This window comes from Entelurus aequoreus, linkage group LG10, assembly GCF_033978785.1.
Source record: "Entelurus aequoreus isolate RoL-2023_Sb linkage group LG10, RoL_Eaeq_v1.1, whole genome shotgun sequence".
NCBI lineage: Eukaryota > Metazoa > Chordata > Actinopteri > Syngnathiformes > Syngnathidae > Entelurus > Entelurus aequoreus.
In genome coordinates this window covers 23459331-23485415 of record NC_084740.1, presented here as the reverse complement: position 1 = coordinate 23485415, position 26085 = coordinate 23459331, and the positions used below count along the sequence as shown (strand labels likewise).

The following is a 26085-nucleotide window of genomic DNA, read 5'->3' as shown; positions in this document are numbered from 1 at the left end:
AAAAAACAATCGCACGTCGCTGTATCCACGCCGTGTGATTTTAATAAGTGGACTGGAGCGTACAGTATGGCTTGGCAGCTCTCCAGACGCTCTCAATGGCGATTATAGAAGCATAAGTAGAGTGTGGACAATAATTCACCACCGAACATTTCCTCAAAAGCTGCACTGTCAGTTCACGTACAGGTCAAGCCTCGGCACACGGCATGGCTCGGGCGAGAAGCGCTCCGGAGAGCGAGGACGGCGCCGATTTGAGCGAGCCGAGGCGACAGCGAAGATACGCGTCTGACTCGATCGTCTAGCACAGGGGTGTCAAACTCGTTATAGATCGGGGGCCACATCGAGAAAAATCTACTCCCAAGTGGGCCGGACTGGTAAAATCACATGTCGTGACCTGAAAATGAACCAAATATGAGCGATATTGTTTTATATAAGCGCCAAAGCAGATGGCCTATTTTAGCGGCGCATAGATAGCAGTGAGCTAATGCTAGCTTACGCTGCTATTGTTGACACGTTTGCTTCTGCTTCGTCTCAAACTTGATAGAAGCAAACTGTAGATTATAATTCATGCATTTATCACCTGCTAGTAGACAAATGTGGCCATGGTTCGAGAGGCTGGTCGACTTTGACATCACCAAGGTGGCGAAAAAGACACAAAAAGACGCTTTTTGCAGGAACTTTTTTTAAACCCTTTGTAAGGATTGCGATTGAATCTTCATCTAAACGTAAATATGTGAGTGTCCTGTCGGTCGGCATCCCAGCAAGAGTGAAAATATTACAGTGTTTGTTTGTTTTGTTATGATTTATTATTGTTAGTTTGTATGTTTAGCACCTAGTAATGCTGCGGATGCTAGTTTCACAATAAAGCTGCATCCGGGTAGCAGTTGGCTTTCTAAAACGTATTGTTCATCGTTTTTGTGTTCGGGCTCAAAAATAAAAGGTCTGTGATCATAATTTTCCCAAAGTAATCGTTGTTGGCTCTCACAAAGTCTTCTTGATTAGCATTGTTGTTGATGGGGAAGGAATCTGTCACGAACACGTGACTGGCTTGCTCATTATCTCTCAAAATGTCTCGGGAATTTCCGTGAGATTGATACTAATTTGATCATATTTATTTATTCGCAAACTTTGAACGTCTTTTGTTGTCATAAATCATATATATATATATATATATATAATAATTAGAGATATTACCGGCTGATAAATGCTTTAAAATGTAATATCGGAAATGATCGGTATCGTTTTTTAAATTATCGGTATCGTGTTTTTATTTTTTTTATTAAATCAACATAAAAAACACAAGATACACTTACAATTAGTGCAGCAGCCCAAAAAAACCTCCCTCCCCCATTTACACTCATTCACACAAAAGGGTTGTTTCTTTCTGTTATTAATATTCTGTTTCCTACATTATATATCAATATATATCAATACAGTCCGCAAGGGATACAGTCCGTAAGCACACATGATTGTGCGTGCTGCTGGTCCACTAATAGTACTAACATTTAACAGTTAATTTTACTCATTTTCATTAATTACTAGTTTCTATGTAACTGTTTTTATATTGTTTTACTTTCTTTTTTATTCAAGAAAATGTTTTTAATTTATTTGTCTTATTTTATTAATTTTTTTAAAAAGGACCTTATCTTCACCATACCTGGTTGTCCAAATTAGGCATAATAATGTGTAAATTCCACGACTGTATATATCGGTATCGGTTGATATCGGTATCGGTAATTAAAGAGTTGGACAATATCGGAATATCGGATATCGGCAAAAAGCCATTATCGGACATCCCTAATAATAATAGCTTCAAAATATAGGAAACTTGTTTTTAGACTTTACTGGCACTTTAAGGATTTTTTTACTTATTGCAATAAATTGAGTTCCACTTCCTGCAAGTCCAAGTCAACATCCTGTGAGGTGGAGTCAATTCAATTCCAATTTTTCAAATGAACTGAATTGACATTCCAAATTCATTATTCAGTTCAGGCACATTGTAGTCCTCGCTAAATCATCTTATTTGCTTATTTCAACATCACGATAGTAGGCCTTGGCTTTCTTCTTGTGTGTACTTTGGCAGCAAGAATACTTATCTTCCACTAGCCTTACATCATAACAAAAAAAAAATTCTGTGCCGGCATCTGTGTATTAACTTAAGTCTTACATAAGCACGCTCACTACAAGAAGGGAAAGGTTACAGATAATTCTTCCGCATAATCTTCGGATTTACCGTCTTGCTGAACAGGGCAGCGGTGGTGATGACTGACGGTATGCAAATGTCTCTGCTGAGATCTTTCCAAGCCTTGTCGACGGTTTCTGCAAACCTTTCTCCTTATTAGCTCGGCCCTGCAGACCCCCGCAGTCTCTCAAGTGCTATTTTCAGCCTGCAATCTCTCTGGGGTGTGATGCTGTAATGATTTTTTTTGTGTTGGGTGAATTTGCAGCATGCAGCAGGAACGTCGCTGGGCTAATTCCGCCTGCTTCTCACTTGTAAGGTGCATGACGGGAAACGTGCACGGTGCTGAGCTTGCGGAAATGTGGGATTTACATGACTGCACAGCCAGCAAAGGTGTACTGTGATTGGACACGTGTTGAGTTTAATGGTAATATTCATCTTTATTTGATCGCCATTATCTTCCCTGATATGTTTGCATGCATAATGCTTATTTATCAGCCACTGCAAGAAAAGCACTTCAGCCAAGCAACAGGCTTAATAGAGACATCCATTTATTTTATTGATTCTCTTTACATTGCCTCTGCCAGTTGCAGTCCCAGCCACCACAGAGCTGCATGTACGTGCGCGTATGTTTCTGTGTGTGTGTGTGTGTGTGTGTGTGTGTATGTGTGTGTGTGGGCTTGCGAATGTATAGCTGTATAACTATCAGACTCATATGCACTATGAAAACGTATAAGGGGCTGTAAGGGACATTATTCAAAATTACCTCTTACATACGCTACTGAAATGCTCTCACATTAACAACTGAAAAACGATGATCTCATCCACGCTACTCAAATTCTGTCATACACACTACTGATTTGTTTTCTCTCATACACGCCACTGAAATCCTCTTATACACACTACTGAAATGTTTTCTTTCATACACACTACTGAAATAATTTCATACACACTACTGGAATCCTCTCCCACACACTACTGATTTGTTTTCTCTCATACACACAACTGAAACACTCTCATTACACTACTGACATCCTCTCATACACACTGCTGATTTTTTCTCTCTCATACACGCCATTGAAATCTTCTCATTACACTACTGACATTCTCTCATACACACTACTGATTTTTTTCCCCTCTCTCACACACCATAGAAATCCTCTCATACACACTACTGAAATTCTCTCATACACACTAGTGATTTTTTCTCTCATACACACCACTGAAATCCTCTCATACACACTACAATTTTTGTCTCTCATCCACACCACTGAAATCATTGTGTAGGGAGTAGCGGGGGGTGTATATTGTAGCGTCCCGGAAGAGTTAGTGCTGCAAGGGGTTCTGGGTATTTGTTCTGTTGTGTTTATGTTGCAAGATGTGCTTTAAGTGCAGACTTTGAGCTTTAATTTGAGGGTATTTACATCCCAATCAGGTGAACGGTGTAGGAATTACAACACATTGTACATGTGCCTTCCACTTTTTAAGGGACCAAAAGCAATTGGACAAACTAACATAATCATAAATCAAATTGTCACTTTTTAATACTTTGTTGCAAATCCTTTGCAGTCAATGACAGCCTGAAGTGTGGAAGCCATAGACATCACCAGACGCTGGGTTTGGTCCATGGTGATGCTCTGCCGAGCCTCTGCTGCAGCTGTCTTCACTCCCTGCTTGTTTTTTGGACATTTTCCCTTCAGTTTTGTCTTCAGCAAGTGAAATTCATGCTCAATGGGATTCAGGTCAGGTGATTGACTTGACCATTGCACTTCCTTGCCTTAAAAAACTTTGGTTGTTTTTGCAGTATGCTTCGGCTCATTGTCCATCTGCATTGTGAAGCACCGTCCAAGCACCGTAGCATTTGGCCCAAACATTTCAGAATTCATTCCGCTGCTTTTGTCAGCTGTCACATTGTCAATAAACGTAAGAGATCCAGTTCCATTAGACTACCACCACCTTGCTTCACTGATGAGGTGGTATGCTTTGGATCTTGAGCAGTTCCTTCCCTCCTCCGTACTCTTCTATTTCCATCATTCTGGTACAAGTTGATCTTTGTCTCATCCATAAGATGTTGTTCCAGAACTGCACAGGCTCTTTTAGATGTTTCTTGGCAAACTCTAATCTGGCCTTACTGTTTTTGAGGCTCACCAATGGTTTACACCTTGTGATGAAACCTCTGTATTTCCTCTGGTGAAGTCTTCTCTTATTTGTTGACTTGGACACAGATACACCTACTGTACCTACTGGAGACTTTTCTTCATCTGGCCAACTGTTGTGAAGAGATTTTTCTTGACAAGGGAAATGATTTGTCTGTCATCCACCACACTTGTTTTCCGTGGTCTTCCAGGTCTTTTGGTGTTGCTGAGCTCAGCAGTGCGTTCTCTCTTTTCAAGAATGTACCAAACAGTTGATTTGGCCACACCTCATGTTTTTGCTATCTCTCTGATGGCTTTGTTTTGATTTTTCAGCCTAATGATGGCTTGCTTCACTGATAGTGACAGCTCTTTGGACTTCTTATTGAGAGATGACCACCCCTCCAAATCTAGGCCTTTTATCTGCTCTTTGTAAATGAAATAAATGGAAAAAAAAACAAGGGAATAACACACACCTGGCCATGGAACAGCTGAGTAGCCAATTGTCCAATTACTTTTGGTCCCTTAAAAAGTGGAAGGCACATATAAAATGTCAAACATCATATATCACACATCATACATCACACATCATATATCGCACATCATGTATCACACGTCATATATCACATGTCATGTATCACACATCATGTATCACACATCATACATCACACGTCATACATCACACGTCATACATCACACGTTATACATCACACGTTATACATCACACGTCATACATCAGACGTCATGTATCACACATCATGTATCACACGTCATGTATCACACGTCTTATCACACATCATACATCACACATCATACATCACACATCATACATCACACATCATGTATCATACATCATGTATCACACATACATCACACATCATACATCACACATCATACATCATATATCACACATCATACATCACACATCATATATCACACATCATGTATCACACATCAAAGAACTATGAACTTGTTGCAGGTATGACCACATGGTGGCGATAGTTTCTAAGAACTATGAACTTGTTGCAGGTATGACCACATGGTGGCGATAGTTTCAAATAACTATGAACTTGTTGCAGGTATGACCACATGGTGGTGATAGAGCACAGCGGGCGAGCTGCGGATGGGAACTACTACAACATGAGAGGAATGAACATCTTGTGGACCCAATTGATGACTTGTTTATTGCTGCAGACAAGCTGACAGGTATGACAAGTACAGGTATGTAACACCTGAGAGACATGGCACACACCAACAGCTCAACAATAGGTGGGTAACACCTGCGAGACATGGCACACACCAACAACTCAACAATAGGTGGGTAACACCTGAGAGACATGGCACACACCAACAACTCAACAGGTATGTAACACCTGAGAGACATGGCACACACCAACAGCTCAACAATGGGTGGGTAACACCTGAGAGACATGGCACACACCAACAACTCAACAGGTATGTAACACCTCAGTGTTTCCCATTAACTGCCAAGATACCTGTGGTGGTGGGGGCGTGGCTATGGGCGTGGTCACCATGACATCATCAAGTAATTTGCATAATTTACTACAATGATATGATTTTCACTTAAAAGGCTCAAAAAATGTATACTTACTAATTAATAATAACAGTTTTGTTTTAAACGTCCATCCATCCATCCATCCATCCATTTTACATTATGAATACACAAAAGATAACTACTACAGTATCAAATTAGTATTAGTATCTGAAGCACCGTCTCCACGTGTGTTTATTGACAACAGGGTTATAACCTGGACACATTAGCTCGTCGGTATGGTAACAGGTGACTGTTACTGCGTGCATTCTTTCATATCTCAAGTTATCATTACGTACAGGTATATGTATTGTTGCATTTGAACAACTGTATTGTTGATAATAAAGGTAAAGTATTGGTATTGTTCATTATCAATAGCGCTATTTCTATTGGTATTTGTATTGCTCCATTTGTAGTGTAATAATGCTCATTGTCATTTCTGTATTGTTTTTTATTTTCGCTAACTGCTTATTTGCTATTACTTTTACCATCATATTTGTACATGTCGTATTTGCTGATGTTGCTCTATTGTTGTTGTTGTTGTTGTGTTTGCTGTTGTTGTTTTTGTCTCTCTGTCTAATCCCTCTCTTGTCCCCACAATTTCCCCCTCTGTCTTCTTTTTTCTCTCTTTTTATCCCCTCCTGCTCCGGCCCGGCTGCACCAAATGATAATATAAATACATTTAATAAAGTCAAATACAAAAAAAGCAACAAGAGAAGTATCCTACACTTCTCTTTTGTAAAGTAAATCTGAACAGCCGATATGGGCATCTACATCAACTATATGATTTGCCTGAGAAGCTGGACAGGACAGAAAAAAAAAAAAGCCGAAAAATCTATTTGTGGCGGACGTAAGTCTTTCGTGGCGGGCCGCCACAAATAAATGAATGTGTGGGAAACAGTGCACCTGAGAGACATGGCACACACCAACAACTCAACAAATTGCCACTACATGCTTTTTTTCTTTACTCTCGTATTTAATGACAACATTCTTCTGCGATCGCAATAAGAAACATTTAATGTATCATACTATGTTCTGTTCAAATAATACCATGTTTTGGGGTCCCCTTTATGTAGAAAAGTGTCAAAAAGTAAATGAAATACATTTTGGTACCAGTACTAAAATATCGGTATCCCAATTGGTTTGATATGTAACTGAGGTTCAACATTTTGTTCCACCTCAATCATAGTTTACTGCAACAGGTGTCCCGATTACATTAGTGAATGAGCCAGACTACACTTACAACAAGACTGAGAGACTTACTTCATGGTTAAGACTGCTGCCTCTCAGTCAGTAAAAGTGGATTCAAATCCATAACTTTGTATAACTAGTTTTTTGTTTCATCTATCATAGTTTAATGATTGCATTTGTATATGAGCGAAAATCATGTCTTGATGGGACCCAGGATAGCTCAATGGTCAACACTGTGGGCTCCATATACAGGGGTACTGGGTTTGAATCCCAATTGGTTTGATATGTAACTTAGGTTCAACATTTAGCTGTACCTCAATCCTAGTTTATAGATTATATTTTAGATTATATGCATCAAGTGTTAATTCAAGGTTAAGGCAAAATATTGCGATATATATTGTGTATCGTGACATGGCCTAAAAATATTGAGATATTAATAAAAGGCCATATCGCCCAGCCCTAATGAGGTGGAACAAAATACAGCCAACCAGAGTGGGGTTTGAACCTAGTACCTTTCATTCCAAGTCAACAGACTTAATCACTGGGCTATCCTCGGTCTTGTAAAGGGGATGATTTTTTTCTCATACACAAATGTAATCGAGGACCCCTGACTCAGTAAAGTATGATGAGGTAGAACAAAATACCATCAACCAGAGTGTGGTTTGAACCCAGTACCTTTCATTCCGAGTCAGCAGTCTTAACCCCTGGTCTATCCTTGGTGTTGTGAAGATAAGATTGTGTTCCATACACAAATGTAATCGAGGACTCCTGGCTCAGTAAAGTATGATAGAGGTGAAACAAATTGCTGTCAAAATCTTGTCTCAACAAGACCCAGGATAGGTCAATGGTTAAGACTGCTGCCTCTCACGCAGTACTACTGGGTTCAAATCCATAACTTGGAAGATCTTGTCTTTTGTTTCGCCTCGATCATAGTTCACTGATTACATTTGTATATGAGCGAAAACCAAACCTTAATGGGACCCAGGATAGCTCAATGGTCAACACTGTGGGTTCCTAATACAGGGAAACTGAGTTCAAACCCCATACAGGGAATCAGTAATTTGGCTGTATGGCGTCGAAACGACATACGTTGTGGGGTGTTTCTTCTCCCCCACACAGAGTAATGTTATGTGCTAGTTGTTTGAGTAACATATAGTTGAAAAATTAAGTCAACACTAATAATAATAAAAAATAAATTGTCAAATAGTCAATGATGACACCTCAGGGGTTACCTGTGAGTGTGTGTGTGTGTGTGTGTGTGTGAATGAATGAGTGTGTGCGAGTGAGTGTAATTCCTGAGGTGGGTGGGAATAGGAGTAAAAAGTTAATAATAAAGAGCGTTGACCAATTACCTCTCCTGGGTACAATTTAAAAAAAAATAGGTTAATTGTAATTGGATAAAAAAAAGTTTATTAAATAATTTTTTTGACATTGCATGGGAGAAGTGACACAGTCATAACATATGTCACCTTGAAGCCTCCAGCTGGCTTTGTAAATTACATGTCAATCCAACCAGGATTCGAACCCAGCACCCTTCAACCTGAGTCAACAGTCTTAACCACTGGGCAATCCTGGGTCTTGTGAAGAGGATATTTTTTTTCATACACAAATGTAATCGAGGACTCCTGGCTCAGTAAAGTATGATTAGGTGGAACAAAATACCGTCAACCAGAGCGGGGTTTGAACCCAGTACCTTTCATTCCGAGTCAGCAGACTTAACCCCTGGTCTACCCTAGGTCTTGTGAAGAAAAGATTGTGTTCCATATACAAATGTAATCTAGGACTCCTGGCTCAGTAAAGTATGATGAGGTGGAACAAAATGCTTTCAACTAGAGTGGGATTCGAACAAAGTACCTCTCATTCAGAGTCAGCAGTCTTAACCACGGAGCTATCCTTTGTCTTGTGAAGAGTAGATTTCTTTCCATACACAAATGTTATCTACGACCCCTGGCTCACTAAAGTATGATGAGGTGGAACAAAATGCTGCCAACCGGAGTGGGGTTCGAAGCCAGTACCATTCGTTCTAATTCAACAGTTTATTTAGTAGTTATTTTAACATTACATGGGAGAGGTGAAACAGTCACAATATATGTCACTTTAAAGCCTCCAGCCGGTTTTGTAAATTACATGTCAACCCAACCGGGATTCCAACCCAGCACTCTTCAACCTGAGTCAACACTCTTAACCCCTGGTCTATCGTGGGTCTTGTGGAGAAAAGATTGTGTTCCATACACACATGTAATCGAGGACTCCTGACTCAGGAAAGTATGATGAGGTGGAACAAAATGCTGACAACTAGAGTGGGGTTCGAACCCACTCTAGTGTGCTGAATGGCAATATACGATATATATCTCAATCTTTTTTCCATAAAGTAAAAACAAAACACAAAACAGTCCTAGTTACCTGAGATACTAAGTATGTCATTATTTTGACTTAGTAAATATTGACATACTAAGACGAAATAATGACTAAGTCAAATTAATGACTTACTGTAAATAAGCGTTTGCAATAAGCGTTTGAAAAAAAGAGTTAACAGTGGGGCCACATGCTGACATATGCTCAACTCATCATGCTGAATTTATTACAGCATTTGGGAAGCCTGTAGTTGATTTTTTATATGTAAATGAAATAACTTAGTTGTTAACTGTAGGTCAATAACGCTTGTCTTTCTCTCAGACAGGGCTTTGCTGTCCGTAACACACACGCACGCACGCACACACACACACTGCAAAATGAGCTAACGTTACGCTAAAAGCTGATTAGCCTTCTAGATGTATTCAGTGTTAAAAAATATTGGTAACACTTTAGTATGGGGAACATATTCTCAGTAACAAAGACTTAATTTAGAGTTATTTGGACACCAGGGGAACATATAGGGGTTAGGGTTAGGGTTACTAATAAGCAATAATTCTGAGGTTATTGAGGGAAGAATCTTAGTTAATGGCTTCCTGGTTGTATAATAAGGCCATGCAGAATAAGGCATTAATAAGTACTTAATAATGACTAAATAAGACCCAATATGTTACTAATTTGCATGTTATTTAGCAACTAATTAATGGTGAATATGTTCCCCATACTAAAGTGTTACCAAAATATTATATGGCTCTCACGGAAATACATTTTACAATATTTGGCTTTCATGGCTCTCTCAGCCAAAAAGGTTCCCGACCCCTGACCCAAAGGACTGCAAGCGAGCTGAGCCGCCGCTTATGTTTCTAGAACGTCAACGGGCTCATAGTGATGTTACTAGTAGTTGACTGGGAGGTGTTTATTATAATTTGGGGAGAGTCCGCTGCATTATGCTCACCTGCTAAACACCTTTCTGCTAACCCGCACCGTCTCTCCTCTCTGCCTGCCTCTGCCGTGAGCACTGACTGCATGCGCTCTGAATACTCACTGCTGATTGGCTGTTACCGCTCTGAATACGCACTGCAGATTGGCTGTTACACGCGCTCTGAATACGCACTGCTGATAGGCTGTTACCGCTCTGCGTGTAACCAATCAGATGGTTGTGTGGGTGGGACAATGCTGGTTGCTGCAGAGACGTACTGACAGAGGCAGAGGCAGTACGAAGCGTAGCAGCTTGTTAAGACTTTAGTTTAGCACCAAATGATAATATAAATACATTTGATAAAGTCAAATACAAATAAGGCAACAAGAGAAGTATCCTACACTTTTCTTTTGTAAAGTAAATCTGAACAGCCGATATGGGCATCTACATCAACAATATGATTTGCCTAAGAAGCTGGACAGGGCCAAAAAATTTAAAAAAAATAAAAATAAATAAATAAAATAAAAATAATAGAAATTAAAAAAATATATAAAAAATACTTTAGTTTAGGCGGTGGCTCTTTGTTGTTAAGGCGGCCGCCTTAACAACAAAGCGCTGCGGGAAACCCTGCATGGCCTCATCAACGCAAACAGAAACAAGTGAAGTCCATCAGTGAACGAACACAAAACAGTGATGAGTTTGAATCCATCGGCCTGCTGAGCAGCCAATGAAAACATCGTGGGAGGCCAAGGTACAACAGATCGAACACGATCCACAAAGTCCCCTAATCCTGCGGAACACGCTGGAAAGCTGCTTACAAACATGTGAACGTAGTGACACACTACGTCCTCCTGGGGCTTTGCCAATCTGCAGAGAGCAGGGCAGACTTATCCTGTGGCCCCCAGCCTCAGATACACTCGCTGGATTATAAATGTCGCCGGTGGTGAAAACTCCTGATGTGACTTTTTTTTTAATGGGATAGTAAGTTTGAAGCCATGAGAGGGAACAACTGGCAGACTAATTCCTTAAATGAGCAAAGTCCAATCCCACCTCCATTATGTCCTCCCAGAGCACTAAGGTCAGAACATTCTAAATATAATTGGTACTTTTTCTTAGGGATTTATTATTTAATTGTTGTGCTGTAATGTGCCCTTTGCCTCTTTTCTACCAACCATCAGATGGAAGCAACCTCCTGATATTTCAGTCTGAGTACTTAGACAAATCTAGCTCTGACAGCTTTTTCTTTCAAATCAATGCTTTCCAACTATGAATTTAAGCCTAAAATACCAGAGTAGAAATTCTGGGTAGTTTGGACATCGGACCGGACCATGAGTTCACTTCAAAAACGTAGAAGCTACTATTATCTAGGTATGGGCACTATTAACATTTAAGTTGATACTGTACCGATTCCCAGTAGCTGGGAATCGATACCGGTACTCAATGGTACAAATTTCTGTGTGTGTTCATGTGGTCATAAATGTTAATAATTTATTTATTAAAACAATCAAATATGTTTTTAATTATATACACTATATTGCCAAAATTGACTCACATATGAACTTGAAGTGCCATCCTATTCCTAACCCATAGGGTTCAATGTGATGTGGGTCCACCTTTTGCAGCTATTACAGCTTCAACTCTTCTGGGAAGGCTGTCCACAAGGTTGCGGAGTGTGTTAATAGGAATCGTCGACCATTCATCCAAAAGCGCATTGGTGAGGTCACACACTGATGTTGGTTGAGAAGGCCTGGCTCTCAGTCTCCGTTCTAATTCATCCCAAAGGTGTTCTATCAGGTTCAGGTAAGGACTCTGTGCAGGCCAGTCAAGTTCATCCACACCAGACTCTGTCATCCATGTCTTTATGGACCTTGCTTTGTGCATTGGTGCACAGTCATGTTGGAAGCGTTTGGGGCCCGCTCCAAACTGGTCCCACAAGGTTGGGAGCCTGAAATTGTCCAAAATGTTTTGGTATCGTGGAACATTCAAAGTTCCTTTCACTGAAACTAAGGGTCCAAGCCCAACTCCGGAAAAACAATCCCACACCATAATTCCTCCTCCACCAAATTTCACACTCGGCACCATGCAGTCCGAAATGTACCGTTCTCCTGGCAACCTCCAAACCCAGAATATTTTGGAGCGAGGAAATTTCACGACTGGATTTGTTGCACAGTTGGCATCCTATGACAGTTCCACGCTGGAAATCACTGAGCTCCTGAGAGCGGCCCATTCTTTCACAAATGTTTGTAGAAACAGTCTCAATGCCCAAGCGCTTGATTTTATACACCTGTGGCCGGGCCAAGTGATTAGAACACCTGATTCTGATCATTTGGATGGGTGGCCAAATACTTTTGGCAATATAGTGTAGCATTATATAGTATACTTTGCATGCAGTTTCACTACCAAGACGTTAGATGGCAGTATAGGCTTTAGTGTGTTGCCTAGTGAGGGAGTAGTCTATGCTAAATCTAGTCTTGATACCAGTGGTTCTCAAACCAGCACCTCAAAAAAAACTTGGCTCTCCAAGTACCACCGCAATGACTAACATTAGAATGCAGTAGCGTAGTAGGCCTAAAAATTCATTAAAAACAAGGCAGAGGTTTTATATAACAAGTACCATATTTTCCAGACTATAGAGCGCACAATATTTTAGCCGCACCCACTAAATTTTAGGGGAAAGAAATATGTTTCCATATATGAGCCGCACCGGACAATAGGCCGCACATAGGCCGTGAAATGAGTTATTTACACAGACATATTCTGTAAGTGTTTATTTACATACCTTAACACTGCCTTTAACATGGCAGTAAAACGGCTGATCAAACAAAACAGAAGTTATTGTCAAATACCCACTAGCTGCGGAAACTAGCTCTCCAATCAGCTAAAGAGACTCAATAACTCCACGGTGACGTTTTGGTGAATTTACTGAGGAATTTGTGACACTGAAAAAGTACAAAAATAATGCCGTTCTAAGTTGATAATACCAACACAGACACTTGTAAACGTGTTAGCATATTAGCTGTTGCTAACGACGCTAGCGTCATTACATTACGATAGCACATACAAATATACAAGAAAACACTCCTACAGACATCACACATGGGACGGTTCAGTGAGTATGAATTGTTTTAGCTATATTATAAAACTTACACATTTTGCTTGGAGTGATGAATGAAGACTCCATACCAGTAGAACCGCTATGGATGGCTAGAACATTGAACTGCACTCAGTTAAAAAAAATTTTAATGAAAGGACACTGCAGCACCTGCAGTGAGCTAACTCGTCCAAAGGATGGCGCTTTAGCACAAACAACAAAACAACTTGTTAGCGTATTTGCTTGTTTTTTTTTCATTTTTGAAAACTTTTTTTATGGCCATCAGTGAAGAAAGGGTTCAAAGTAAAGGAAAAAAGTAGCGGCTTGTAGTACGGAATTTATGGTATGTTTAATAATGTTGGCCATTGTAACAGTACACACAGTTTAAACAGTAACACTGTGTTTGAATATAGGAAAATAAAACAGCGTACTCAAGTGATTCTTTGGCGCACCACTAGATTCAGCCCCCGTATCACTAGTGGTACACGTAACTTAGTTTGAGAATTGCTGGTTTACACTCTATTAGTGTTGTTCCGATACCAATATGTCGGTACTTTTCGGTACTTTTGTAAATAAAGGGGACCACAAAAAATGGCATTATTGGCTATATTTTAACAAAAAATCTTAGGGTACATTAAACATAGGTTTCTTATTGCAAGTCTGTCCTTAAATAAAATAGTGAACATACAAGTCAACTTGTCTTTTAGAAGTAAGTAAACAAACTAAGGATCCTAATTTAGTCTGCTGACATATGCAGTAACATATTGTGTCATTTATCATTCTATTATTTTGTCAACATTATTAAGGACAAGTGGTAGAAAATGAATTATTAATCTACTTGTTCATTTACTGTTTATATCTGCTTACTTTCTCTTTTAACAAGTTCTCTCTACACTTCTGTTAGAATGTAATAATCACTTATTCTTCTCTTGTTTGATACATTACATTAGTTTTGGAGGATACCACAAATTTGGGTATCAATCCGATACCAAGTCATTACAGGAGCATACATTGGTCATATTCATAGTCCTCATGTGTCCAGGGACATATTTCCTGAGTTTATAAACACAATATACATTTTAAAAAAACGAAAGAAGATTTTGTGATGCTAAAAAATATCGATGTAATCATAGTAGTATCGACTACATACGCTATTGTACTTGGTAGTACATTACCTACATCTCTAGAGGACCTGCATAAGAGACACTGCAACAGGAGAGCAAACAGCATCCTCAGGGACTCATCCCACCCAGGTCACCACTAGCTTGAACTCTTGCCCTCAGGGAGGCGCTATAAGACCATCAAAGCAAGGACAAATAGACTGAAAAAAAGTTTCTATCCTACAGCTGTTATTGCCCTAAACTCTGCACTTACCTGAACACTCACCACTTTATTACTTGCTCACCTCTGATAAAGATCTACTGTGCAATATGTTTTTTAACATTTTATTATGTTTTGAAATTTTAAATTGTTTTATTATTGTTGTTGTCTTAAGACTATTTTATGTAGGTTTGTTTTAAAAGCACTAAGCTGGATTGCTGTCCAATTTCGTTGTTTCCATACAATGACAATAAAGGTATTCTGATTCTGGTATCATTACAGTGGATTTTAGGTGTAGATCCACCAATGGCGTTTGTTTATATTGTAGCGTCCTGGAAGAGTTGGTGATGCAGGGAATTCTGGGAATTTGTTCTGTAGTGTTTATGTGGTGTTGCGGTACAAATATTCCCCCAAAATGTGTTTGTCATTGTTGTTTAGTGTGGTTTCACTACATGGCACTTGTTTGTGACAGTGTTAGCGTTGTTCATACGGCCACCCTTAGTGTGACATGTATGGCTGTTGACTAAGTATGCCTGTCATTCACAGTCAAGATTAACGGCTTAATAATTGTTGAATGGACTTAGTGAAATCTTATACTGGATTTGGTAATTTTAGACCAGTTGTAACGTGCATAGTGAAGCCTGTTTAGGTATCACTTGTCCTACAGGGATGATACTCCACTAGTCACCATGGAGACAAGGATTAGTGATTTAGAAATAAATACAGCACTGCTGACTGCCGATAAATATCAGCCGCTAGCTAGTTAGCTAGCCAACATGCTCCACGGCGGGTGGAGGACCGGTACTTTTCAGAGGCGGTATAGTACCGAATATGATTCATTAGTATCGCGGTACTATACTAATACCGGTATACTGTACAACCCTACACTCTATACAGTTTATACTGTAAGTATTGTACTTAATACACACCAGCTGTTTGATTGTAACGTGCATCTTAGTTGTAGTTTTCACTTACACATTTGGAGGTGTTTAAATCGCTATGAAAAATCTCCAATGCTAATCAGTAGCATGTCTATGACAAATACAATGTAAATTAGCATCGAGCTAGCACATTTTGAAAAGAGGAGCCGTACTGTGCGTTCGAGCGCTTTTTATCAGGCTAACTTGCTTTGTTGGTACGAAAAATTGAAACATTACCTAAAGGCAGTCCGACTGAGTGCTGCTTGAGTGCTTGTTTGCCCGCCAAGTGTTTGAGTATGCAATCGGGCTCTATCTGAATTGATTTTACGTATATAGATAGCCGGTTGTACAGGAGGAATTAGGTCGGTGCCTATTAAAGTACCGAATTTTGTACCTATCCCTACTAATATTAAATAGAGGATCTTTTTAGAAGCAGATTCTTAAAAACAGCAAAGTGCTCCTGTCAGGTTTGAGGATCTTTGACCAGCGTTTTTGCAGTAGGTCCTTAAAAACCCCACAAAATGTGATGCAAAGTAGACAATAGTGATGAATGTAACAGTTACTATGATGTCACTAACAGTGTCAGTGGCTTAACCTCTTGTCTGTGCGGAGTTGGGGGGGGGGGAAATAACGGATTAAAATGTCCCAGTCAGCCATTTTCCACTATCTGGAGCGACTGACAGTTTTTCTCTTGTCAGCTCATTGGTTTCCCTTTGACAAGCCGTTGCTGACAAAAGCTTTAAAGACTTGTTCTGCTGGATTTTTTAATCTTTTTTGAAGTTGTTGACTCGCTACTGTGCGCCTGGGAGACGGCAAAAAAAGCAGCATAATTAAAAAGTCAAATGAAATGTGCAATTACCTCAGGCTGCTCCACTCGTGCAGCCACGTTGCCTGGACACTTTATTAGGTACACTGCAGGGATGTGAGGATATCCGGTCTCATTTTTAGAGAGGCATTCATTTTACAATGTTTTTTTTTTTTTGGTGGGGGTCCCCAATACTGTGGCACCTTGTATTTTCAGACACAGCTTATTATTATGCTTTAAGTTGCAAGCAAAATATTGAGTTACAAGCCTCCCCACCCCGAGTTGGTGTGGCGATGGTCAAAATAAACCACCCAGAACATCCAGTCTTACTCACTAGCATTAGCTTTTAGCTAGCGATCAACATTGTTTGTTTTTTTTCCAACCATTGGAATGATGGAAGTGAGTGTGAAGGACAGTGCTGAGAAGGAGGGAATGATGGTCATTGAATTAAATAAACAAATCATCAAAAACGTAACCAACAGTGGTGAGGCAGTATCTGCGCCACACTGAAGCAAAGCCAGCTTTTTTGCCTGCCAAATACGTTAAAATATTAATTAACGGCTGAAACGTATCCATTTAAATATGAAGAAGCTGCTGATTGTGTGTTTGATGGAGATAGTCATGTCTATATTCTTGTGTTGTTCTGTTACTGACTGGTACTTAAAGGACCTCTTGCATGCACATTGCTTACCATCCCTGCATCCTGGGACAAGCCAAATGAATTGATTTCAATTGATTTCTTTTGGCGATGTTGATTTGAGTGTTTTGAGTTACGAGCAGCTCGGTCAGAGAACCAATTAAGCTTGCAAATGGAGGTTCCACTCTATACTGATGACTTTATTAAACTACACAAAAAGTGCAAAATATTACAAAAGAGCTCTTAGTTTGAAGTTGTTCAGTTGTTCATTGCTACCAGCACAATGACGATAACATATTTTTTTTAACATGACTTCTGCTATCAGTGACAACCCTATTCAATTTTAAGAAATTCCATTATGATATCACAGTCAGGGATAAAAGTAATGAGCAAAACTGTTAAAGCAAAACATTAACCTAATTATTTTTAAAAGGTTTCATTTCAAAAATGGATTTAATTCGGATCTGATTTAGATTGGCAGCCATTTAAATGTAACATTGAAAATGCCGTTGAACGTGAGTGATGTAGAATACATGTTTCATTTTTTCCCTACACTTTGCACCCTGCGGCTTATAAAATGGTACAGCGAATAAAAGGATTTTTCTTCGTTAACGACGGTAATGTTTAGTATTCAACAAATCGTTTTCATGAAACACCGACAGACACTGAAAAGGTGTGTTATTAATTAATGTTATTATTAGACCTGCTCAGTGGCCTTGTGGTTAGAGTGTCCGCCCTGAGACTGGAAGGCCGTGAATTCAAATCCCGGCCGAGTCATACCAAAGACTATAAAAGTGGGACCCATTGCTTCCCTGCTTGACACTCAGCATCAAGGGTTGGAATTGGGGGTTAAATCACCAAAATGATTCCTGAGTGCGGCCGCTGCTGCTCACTGCTCCCCTCACCTCCCAGGGGCTGAAGATGGGGATTGGTCAAAAACAGAGGATCATTTCACCACACATAGTGTGTGTGTGAGACTATCGTTGGAACTTTAATTTTATTGTTTGTGCTATAGTGCCATATTTTGGACGAGTTTGCTCACTGCAGGTGAAAATGTACTCCCTGTTCCGTACCTGGAACCGGAAGTATAACCGTCCATAGCGTCTATGCTTGAAAGTAATCTTCATTCATCACTCCAAGCAACGTTTGTAAGTTTTATAATATATATACTTACTAAACCATGTGGGATGTCTGTTGTTTCATGCATTTTTGCAATCAAGCTAGCGTCGTTAGCATTAGCTAATATGCTAACACTTTTACAAGTGTATGTTTGTATTATTAACTTACAATGGGATTGTTTTTGTGTTGTTTCAGTTTTGTAAATTCAACAAAACGACACCGTGGAATTATTGAGTCAGTTTAGCTGATTGGAGCGCTAGCTTCTGCAGCTAGTGGATCCATAACGATGACTTCTGTTTTGTTTTGATCATCTGTTTTCCTGCCCTGCAACAGGCACAGTTTGGAAACAGGTATGTAAATAAACTAGAGATGTCCGATAATATCGGGCTGCCGATATTATCGGCCGATTAATGCATTAAAATGTGATATCGGAAATTATCGGTATCGGTTTCAAAAAGTAAAATTTATGACTTCTTAAAACGCTGCTGTGTACACGGACGTAGGGAGAAGTACAGAGCGCCAATAAACCTTAAAGGCACTGCCTTTGCGTGCCGGCCCAATCACTTAATATCTACGGCTTTTCACACACACAAGTGAATGCAAGCATACTTGGTCAACAGCCATACAGGTCACACAGAGGGTGACCGTATAAACAACTTTAACACTGTTACAAATATTCGCCACTCTGTGAACCCACACCAAACAAGAATGACAAACACATTTCGGGAGAACATCCGCACCGTAAAAAGACAACATAAACACAACAGAACAAATACCCAGAAACGCTTGCAGCACTAACTATTCCGGGACGCTACAATATACACCCCTCGCTACTCACTACCCCCCCCACCCACCTCAACCCCGCCCCCCTCAACCTCCTCATGCTCTCTCAGGGAGAGCATGTCCCAAATTCCAAGCTGCTGTTTTGAGGCATGTTAAAAATCAATAATAAATATGGCAGTGCCATGTTGGCATTTTTTTCCATAACTTGAGTTGATTTTTTTTTGGAAAACCTTGTTACATTGTTTAATGCATCCAGCGGGGCATCACAACAAAATTAGCCATAATAATGTGTTAAATCCACGACTGTATATATCGGTATCGGTTGATATCGGAATCGGTAATTAAGAGTTGGACAATATCGGAATATTGGATATCGGCAAAAAAAACATTATCGGACTTCTCTAAAATAAACATTTACAAAATCTTTCCTACCGATATATATCGGCGGATTATGGTCCAGTGCGGCTAATATATGTACAAATATTTATTTGTTCTAAAATTTGATAGTTGCGGCTTAAATACCGGTGAAGTTTATAGCCCGGGAAATCTGGCATACTTGATTTATTTGTTTTTTGACGCCTACAGGTAAAACTTACAGTATTCCATGTTTTTGGTGGTTAAAGCCTATTAGCTTGGGCAAATCTTGAATATTAGACCCTTCCTTACAAGAGTGGTACAAACGTGTTCAATTGTGAGGGCATCTCGTGTGCACTGCCCCCTTCAGTTGGCCCTATTGAACATCTATTTAGATGCTCACATTGCAGTCAAATCTCCTCAGATCATGTCGTATGAAGTAGGGCCTCATCTCCATCCATCATATTCTTCTGCATCCAAAAGGGAAGAAAATGTCAACAAGGCTGTCAACGTGTGAAATAAGCTCAGGAATCACCATCGTCTCATTCACACCTCATCTAGCTTCCATTCACACATTCATACATCCTGTCTAATGCTACACCGCGTTTAATCAACAGGAAGTGGCACCGTCTATTTACTTTGCATATTAACGCCAAATCAAAGGCTGGTGATTTCGCTGCGGGCCAAAATGATTCAATTATTAAAATAGCTCCTGTGTGTGCGCACACACACACACACACACACACACACACACACACACACACACACACACACACACACACACACACACACACACACACACACACACACACACACACACACACACACACACTTTATTAAGCAGCGCAATGAACAATTTGTTGTAAACAGCTTGCGGGGAAGTGTGTTGATGTCTGTAGATTTGCCATTTGAGGTAATGACAGACTTTAATAGAGAGTGGCCATTGAAATAACAACACCTTTGTTCCAAGGGTTGCTGTCACTTGCCTGGGACTGCATTAAAACTGTTGTTAAGTAGACCAATTAAAGCAAAATTGCCATAGACTTTATGACTGTAAGTAAGCACACTGCACAGCTAGAAATTATTACTGTACAAAGAAGATTACCTTGATTGTAACTTTACATGTTATATTTGTATTACTAATGAGACAGGTACTAGAAATATCTTTAATATAATACTATTGGCTTTGAGAGGTGTACAACTGCATTATTATCAGGGCGCATTGAGTATTGGCTAATACAGGTAGTGATCTGACATGATATCTGCACACATTATACATACCTTTTTTTTTTTTTTTTCTAGTGTGGCATGTTAGAAAAGGCTTGATCAAGTGAAATTAGTCAAATAGAGAACAATGATATGTATGGAAAACACTGACCTATTTATTATTAACCATTTGGAATGGACTTATGCTGTCTTTAGGTTGAAGTGGGGTGGTAATTGTTTTTCCAGAGTCACCCCGTGGTCACAATAACTCATTAAATTAAGCTCATGACAAAGTAACTTGAATGATGCGGACACGTTTGTTACTGGATACTTTCTGAATATGCGTTCTGATAATCCATCCATCCATTTTCTACCGCTTGTCCCTTATGGGACGCGAGGGGGTGCTGGAGCCTATCCCAGCTACGCATGGGCGGAAGGCGGGGTGCTTTCTGATAATATGCAACTATAACTATTTGATACTTGTTTTTAATTGACAAATGTGCTGTTCTAGACTGCAATAATGTTTAATTAAGGACGTGTATTACAGATGTGTAGCTTGTGTGCCATTGTGTGCTTAGCTGTTGTGTAGCCGCTAGCTCTATTATTGAACTGGCGGCCCGCGGGCCACATTCAGCCCGCCAAAGCTTTTTTTATTTGGCCTGCCGATCATCGCTTAAAGGCCTACTGAAAGGAGATTTTCTTATTCAAACGGGGATAGCAGATCCATCCTATGTGTCATACTTAATCATTTCGCGATATTGCCATATTTTTGCTGAAAGGATTTAGTAGAGAACATTGACGATAAAGTTCGCAACTTTTGGTCGCTGATAAAAAAAGCCTTGCCTGTACCGGAAGTAGCGTGACGTCACAGGTTGTGGAGCTCCTCACATCTGCACATTGTTTACAATCATGGCCACAAGCAGCGAGAGCGATTCGGACCGAGAAAGCGACGATTTCCCCATTAATTTGAGCGAGGATGAAAGATTTGTGAATGAGGAAAGTGAGAGTGAATGACTAGAGGGCAGTGGAAGCGATTCAGATAGGGAAGATGCTGTGAGAGGCGGGTGGGACCTGATATTCAGCTGGGAATGACTAAAACAGTAAATAAACACAAGACATATATATCAGAATCAGAATCAGAATCAGAATCAGAATAGTTTTATTGCCATTGTTTGAGAACGGGTTCACAAACTAGGAATTTTTCTTGGTGCAAACGTGCGACATAAAACACATAACACATATTTGGTAATAAAAAGAGCTGTGACTGAGCTATCAGATAGACTTAGAAGGGATTCAAGGAATTCAAGGAGCTGCTGTTAGGAGTTATTTATTTAATATGCTACAAATGAATCCCGCATAACAAACACGTCCCCCCTCCCGTCCATATAACCCACCAATACAAATCAAACACCCGCACAACACACTCAATCCCACAGCCCAAAGTACCGTTCACCTCCGCAAAGTTCATACAGCACATATATTTCCCCAAAATTACGTACGTGACATGCACATAGTGGCACGCACGTACGGGCAAGCGATCAAATGTTTGGAAGCTGCAGCTGCATACTCACGGTAGCGCGTCTGCTATCCAACTCAGAGTCCTCCTGGTAAGAGTGTCTGTTGTCCCAGGCCAATGGTAAAGCTTGACTGTCATCATTCGGGAATGTAAACAATGAAATACCGGCTACGTGTTTGTGTTGCTGCAGCCGGCCGCTAATACACCGCTTCCCACCTACAGCTTTCTTCTTTGCTATCTCCATTGTTCATTAAACAAATTGCAAAAGATTCACCAACACAGATGTCCAGAATACTGTGGAATTTTGCGATGAAAACAGGCGACTTAATAGCTGGCCACAATGCTGTCCCAAAATGTCCGCTACAATCCGTGACGTCATGCGCAAACGTCATCATCCCGAGACGTTTTCAGCAGGATATTTCGCGGGAAATTTAAAATTGCACTTTACTAATCTAACCCGGCCGTATTGGCATGTGTTGCAATGTTAAGATTTCATCATTGATATATAAACTGGTCGGTAGTAGTTGGTTTCAGTAGGCCTTTAAATAGGCTCGATGAAACCATTCAAACTCGGGTTGATCATGAAAGCAGTGCCACCGCCACACCGCAGGGGGCAACAGCGAGGCATGTGTGTCATAATAAAGCAGCAGTGGGGTAAAAGAAGACTACTCATTCAACCCTGAAAAAAAAAATCAAAATAAATGGCAACCATTTGACTTTTAACAACGACTGGACAACAAAGCATGAATGTTCTGCCCTGAGCAAGTGCTCGAGTCATTATTTTCTGGTGGACCTTTTAAGCCACGGACACGTTGATCCAGACGAGCAGCTACAATGGTAGAAACCCCAGCGTGTAAGCTTCATCACCAAACTTATAATTTGTGCATAAAGATATTTTGTTTTGTATTGAAATTTCTGACGTCGTGATGTCTTTTGTATTTGTGGTCGTGTGGTTATTTGTCTGAGAGTAACTGGGCGATCAGAGCTAGTTTAATACACGTAGCGTTATTGCCCAGTAGAGGGCAATAACGCTCCACCTTAGGTTTAATTGTGATAAGTACCATACATTGTGCGCAACGTTTGGTGTGGAAAATGTGTAATTTCTATGTGTGTAAACATTTCGTGTTATTGTGTGAATATGTTAACACTAAACCTTCTATTATATTTATGTAAAATATACAAAGGACATTATTTTTGTAAATTACACAATGGACGTTATACATTTGTAATGTTTAGTATGTTCATATGTTCAGTCTTACAAACTTAAATGAAGAAAGAAGTGTAAAGAAATAAAACTGAGGAAGGCAAATAAATCAAAAGAAGGAATACTCAACAAAACGTATGTAGCGTCTGTTTCTTCATGCAGTTAACTAGCTGCACACGCTGGAAACGAGTAGCGAGGGCAGAATAATGAATTTAAAAGCCGATGTGTTGAGTAAACACAGTCTCAAAGGAATACAACCTGCGGAGGCACTTTCTAACGAAACATCCACATTTCAATGTCCGGCCCCTGAGCCCTTGGGCTCTTGAAACTGGGGCCCTCTTCATTATGTAGTTGAATAGCCCTGGCCTACCATGTTTACCTTTTGTAAATGACTTGAAAAGAAAAGGCTAACCTTGTGTGCTTATTGGAGGATATTCAGATGTTAACTGGCTGCCCGCCTTTGCAAAAGTAAACATGCTGCAGGCCTGGTTGTATCGGAGCTTGTATTGGTGATTTTAGATGCAAGCCGATATAATGCATCTTTGCTGATATCGGACCAATAGCCGATATCATCAGATCGAGACATACCTAGTGTTTATACGAGGGATAGATATTTAACTTAATTTCCTTAACAGACTATACCGAAAATTTACAATAAATTTACAAGGTTTCTCATTGTCATTCCACTGGGTTGAGTTTTTCCTTGCCCTGATGTGGGATCTGAGCCGAGGATGTTGTTGTGGCTTGTGCAGCCCTTTGAGACACTTGTGATTTAGGGCTATATAAATAAACATTGATTGATTGATTGATGATACTCAAAAACAGGCAACATTTTTAAATAAGTATACATAGGAAATAAATATATGGTTTAAACTTATCAACCAGAAGATGTACTGAAATTGAAAGCTTATTTGCCACAAAATTCACATGGAGCCAACTTCACCTGCGAGTTCATGCCACATATTGGAAGCTAAACCGCAGTGAGTGGGCGGAAGTCGGGAAAGCAATGGAGGTATTTGCATAGCAAAAAGTTATTTTCTGGCACTACGTGGTGCAAAAAAAGTTTGATAATTATCGCCATAGCTGACGTTGTAGTGTTGGGACTGTATCAACAGCGCCTCTGCTGGTTGCAGCCTAGTAGTACGCTCCCTTATGACAATACTAAATCAATTCATCGACTTATTGATGTTTAGCTCTAATGTTTAATAACTTCTTGGTTATATTAAAACATCCTTGACTGTATTATCATTGAACGTATTTATTCGTTATTTATTTAAAAAAAAAAAAAAAAATCTTTATTACGATTTCTTGCATTGGACCAGCGCAGAGGTATCTGATTATTTGCATTCTTTTGCACATAAAAAACTAAATGTTTCTTTCAACTGGAGCTGCAATTGCAAATATGATGCATGTTCATGATTTGTGCAGCCAATACAGTTCTATCCTAACCTTGCCCATGCAGCACCGCTTTGCATGGCAACAATGCAGCAATGTACGAGATGTTCACAAGTGTCTATTGCCTATTTATTCAAATGCACCGTGTTTTAAATTGTGTTAGGAGAAAGCGGGCATAAAACAGAATATGTTGAAATAGTGTTTCTGGGTAGAATAAAATAAGTGGCTATATTGTAATGGGTGACTGATGGATGGAAGTATGTATTCAAAGGATGAGAAAATGTATTATTATAAATAAATATGGAGTATTTAGTACATTTAAATGAGTGTATATTAATGTACAGTGACCAAGCACACAACTTGCATGAATTAGATAACATTGTCCATCCATCCATTGTTCTACCCTTGTCCCTTTCGGGGTGGCGGGGGTGAGGGGGGTTGCAGTTCTTCATTTAAATGTATGTTGCCTAATTGCTTTTCTAATGAAGGGCACAAACATATGTAAACAATATATTTGCATAAATGCACAATTACAACCCGCTATTAATTAACACCACATGAAAAATATCATCAAAAGTGACAAATGACAGCTGAAGATACATAATGGAGCTTGTCAAAAAATGTTTAATGTAATGCAAATTGATAAATTATTTAAAAAAACAAAAAACTTTAAGCTAATTTATTTTTTCAAATTAAATTACTTAAAGGGAAAATGTGTTTTCATGGGGTAGAGTTGCATCTTGAATACTCCAAATATTGTTCCTGCAGTGGTGTTTAAAGCCCTACCAAATGGTAAAATGAATGCATTGCATTTAAGATGAACTAAACCATATTAATAGAAGCATGGATCTATACAATATATTTGCGTAAATGCACAATTGCAACCAGTAGTTTATTAATAATGCATGCAATTACTCATTAAAAGTGACAATACGTGACAGTAAAAGAGAAACATAAGGCAGCGGTACAGTTTTACAATCCTCCCTAACGATGCGTCCTCTGTTCGCATGACAATCCGTGCGTAAAACCCCATAAAAAAAAGAAGTGCAATAATCCTACCTCGCTCATGGTGCGCCTTTTGGTGTGGAGGTGTGATGATCTTTCTGCAAGATTGCTTTCACAGAGAGTGACTCGCAGCGCGCAGGGAAGCTTTTATAAAGTCTTCAAGCCGACTCCTCCGTGGAATCACGTCAGCGATGAGCCAATAGCGGCGCCGTGGGCGAGCCGGGGTCTCCCTGAAGTTACCACCCCAGATGTTTCAACACGCAGGAAGCCCCCCCGTCATGGTGATCAACTTAAAAAAAAAAGGGGTGGGGGAAGCACATTCATGTCGGAATTATTTCATAATAGCGTCTGCACTCGCAAATTGGGGAGGGAAGCTGTTTATTCCTGCATTTGAAACAGTCCGTTAAG

The 26085-nt window shown here is 39.7% G+C and overlaps 1 protein-coding gene across 1 annotated transcript in view; it reads right to left on the bottom strand.

The window, feature by feature from the left end:
• Positions 1-25849, bottom strand: part of pcp4b (Purkinje cell protein 4b) — a 68563-nt gene extending 42714 nt beyond the window's left edge. Inside the window, exon 1 of the mRNA XM_062062079.1 lies at positions 25732-25849. Within this exon, the coding sequence (XP_061918063.1) occupies positions 25732-25740 (9 nt within the window). The 5' untranslated portion in view covers positions 25741-25849. The remainder of the gene's footprint in view (positions 1-25731) is intronic.
• Positions 25850-26085: the final 236 nt, after the last annotated feature.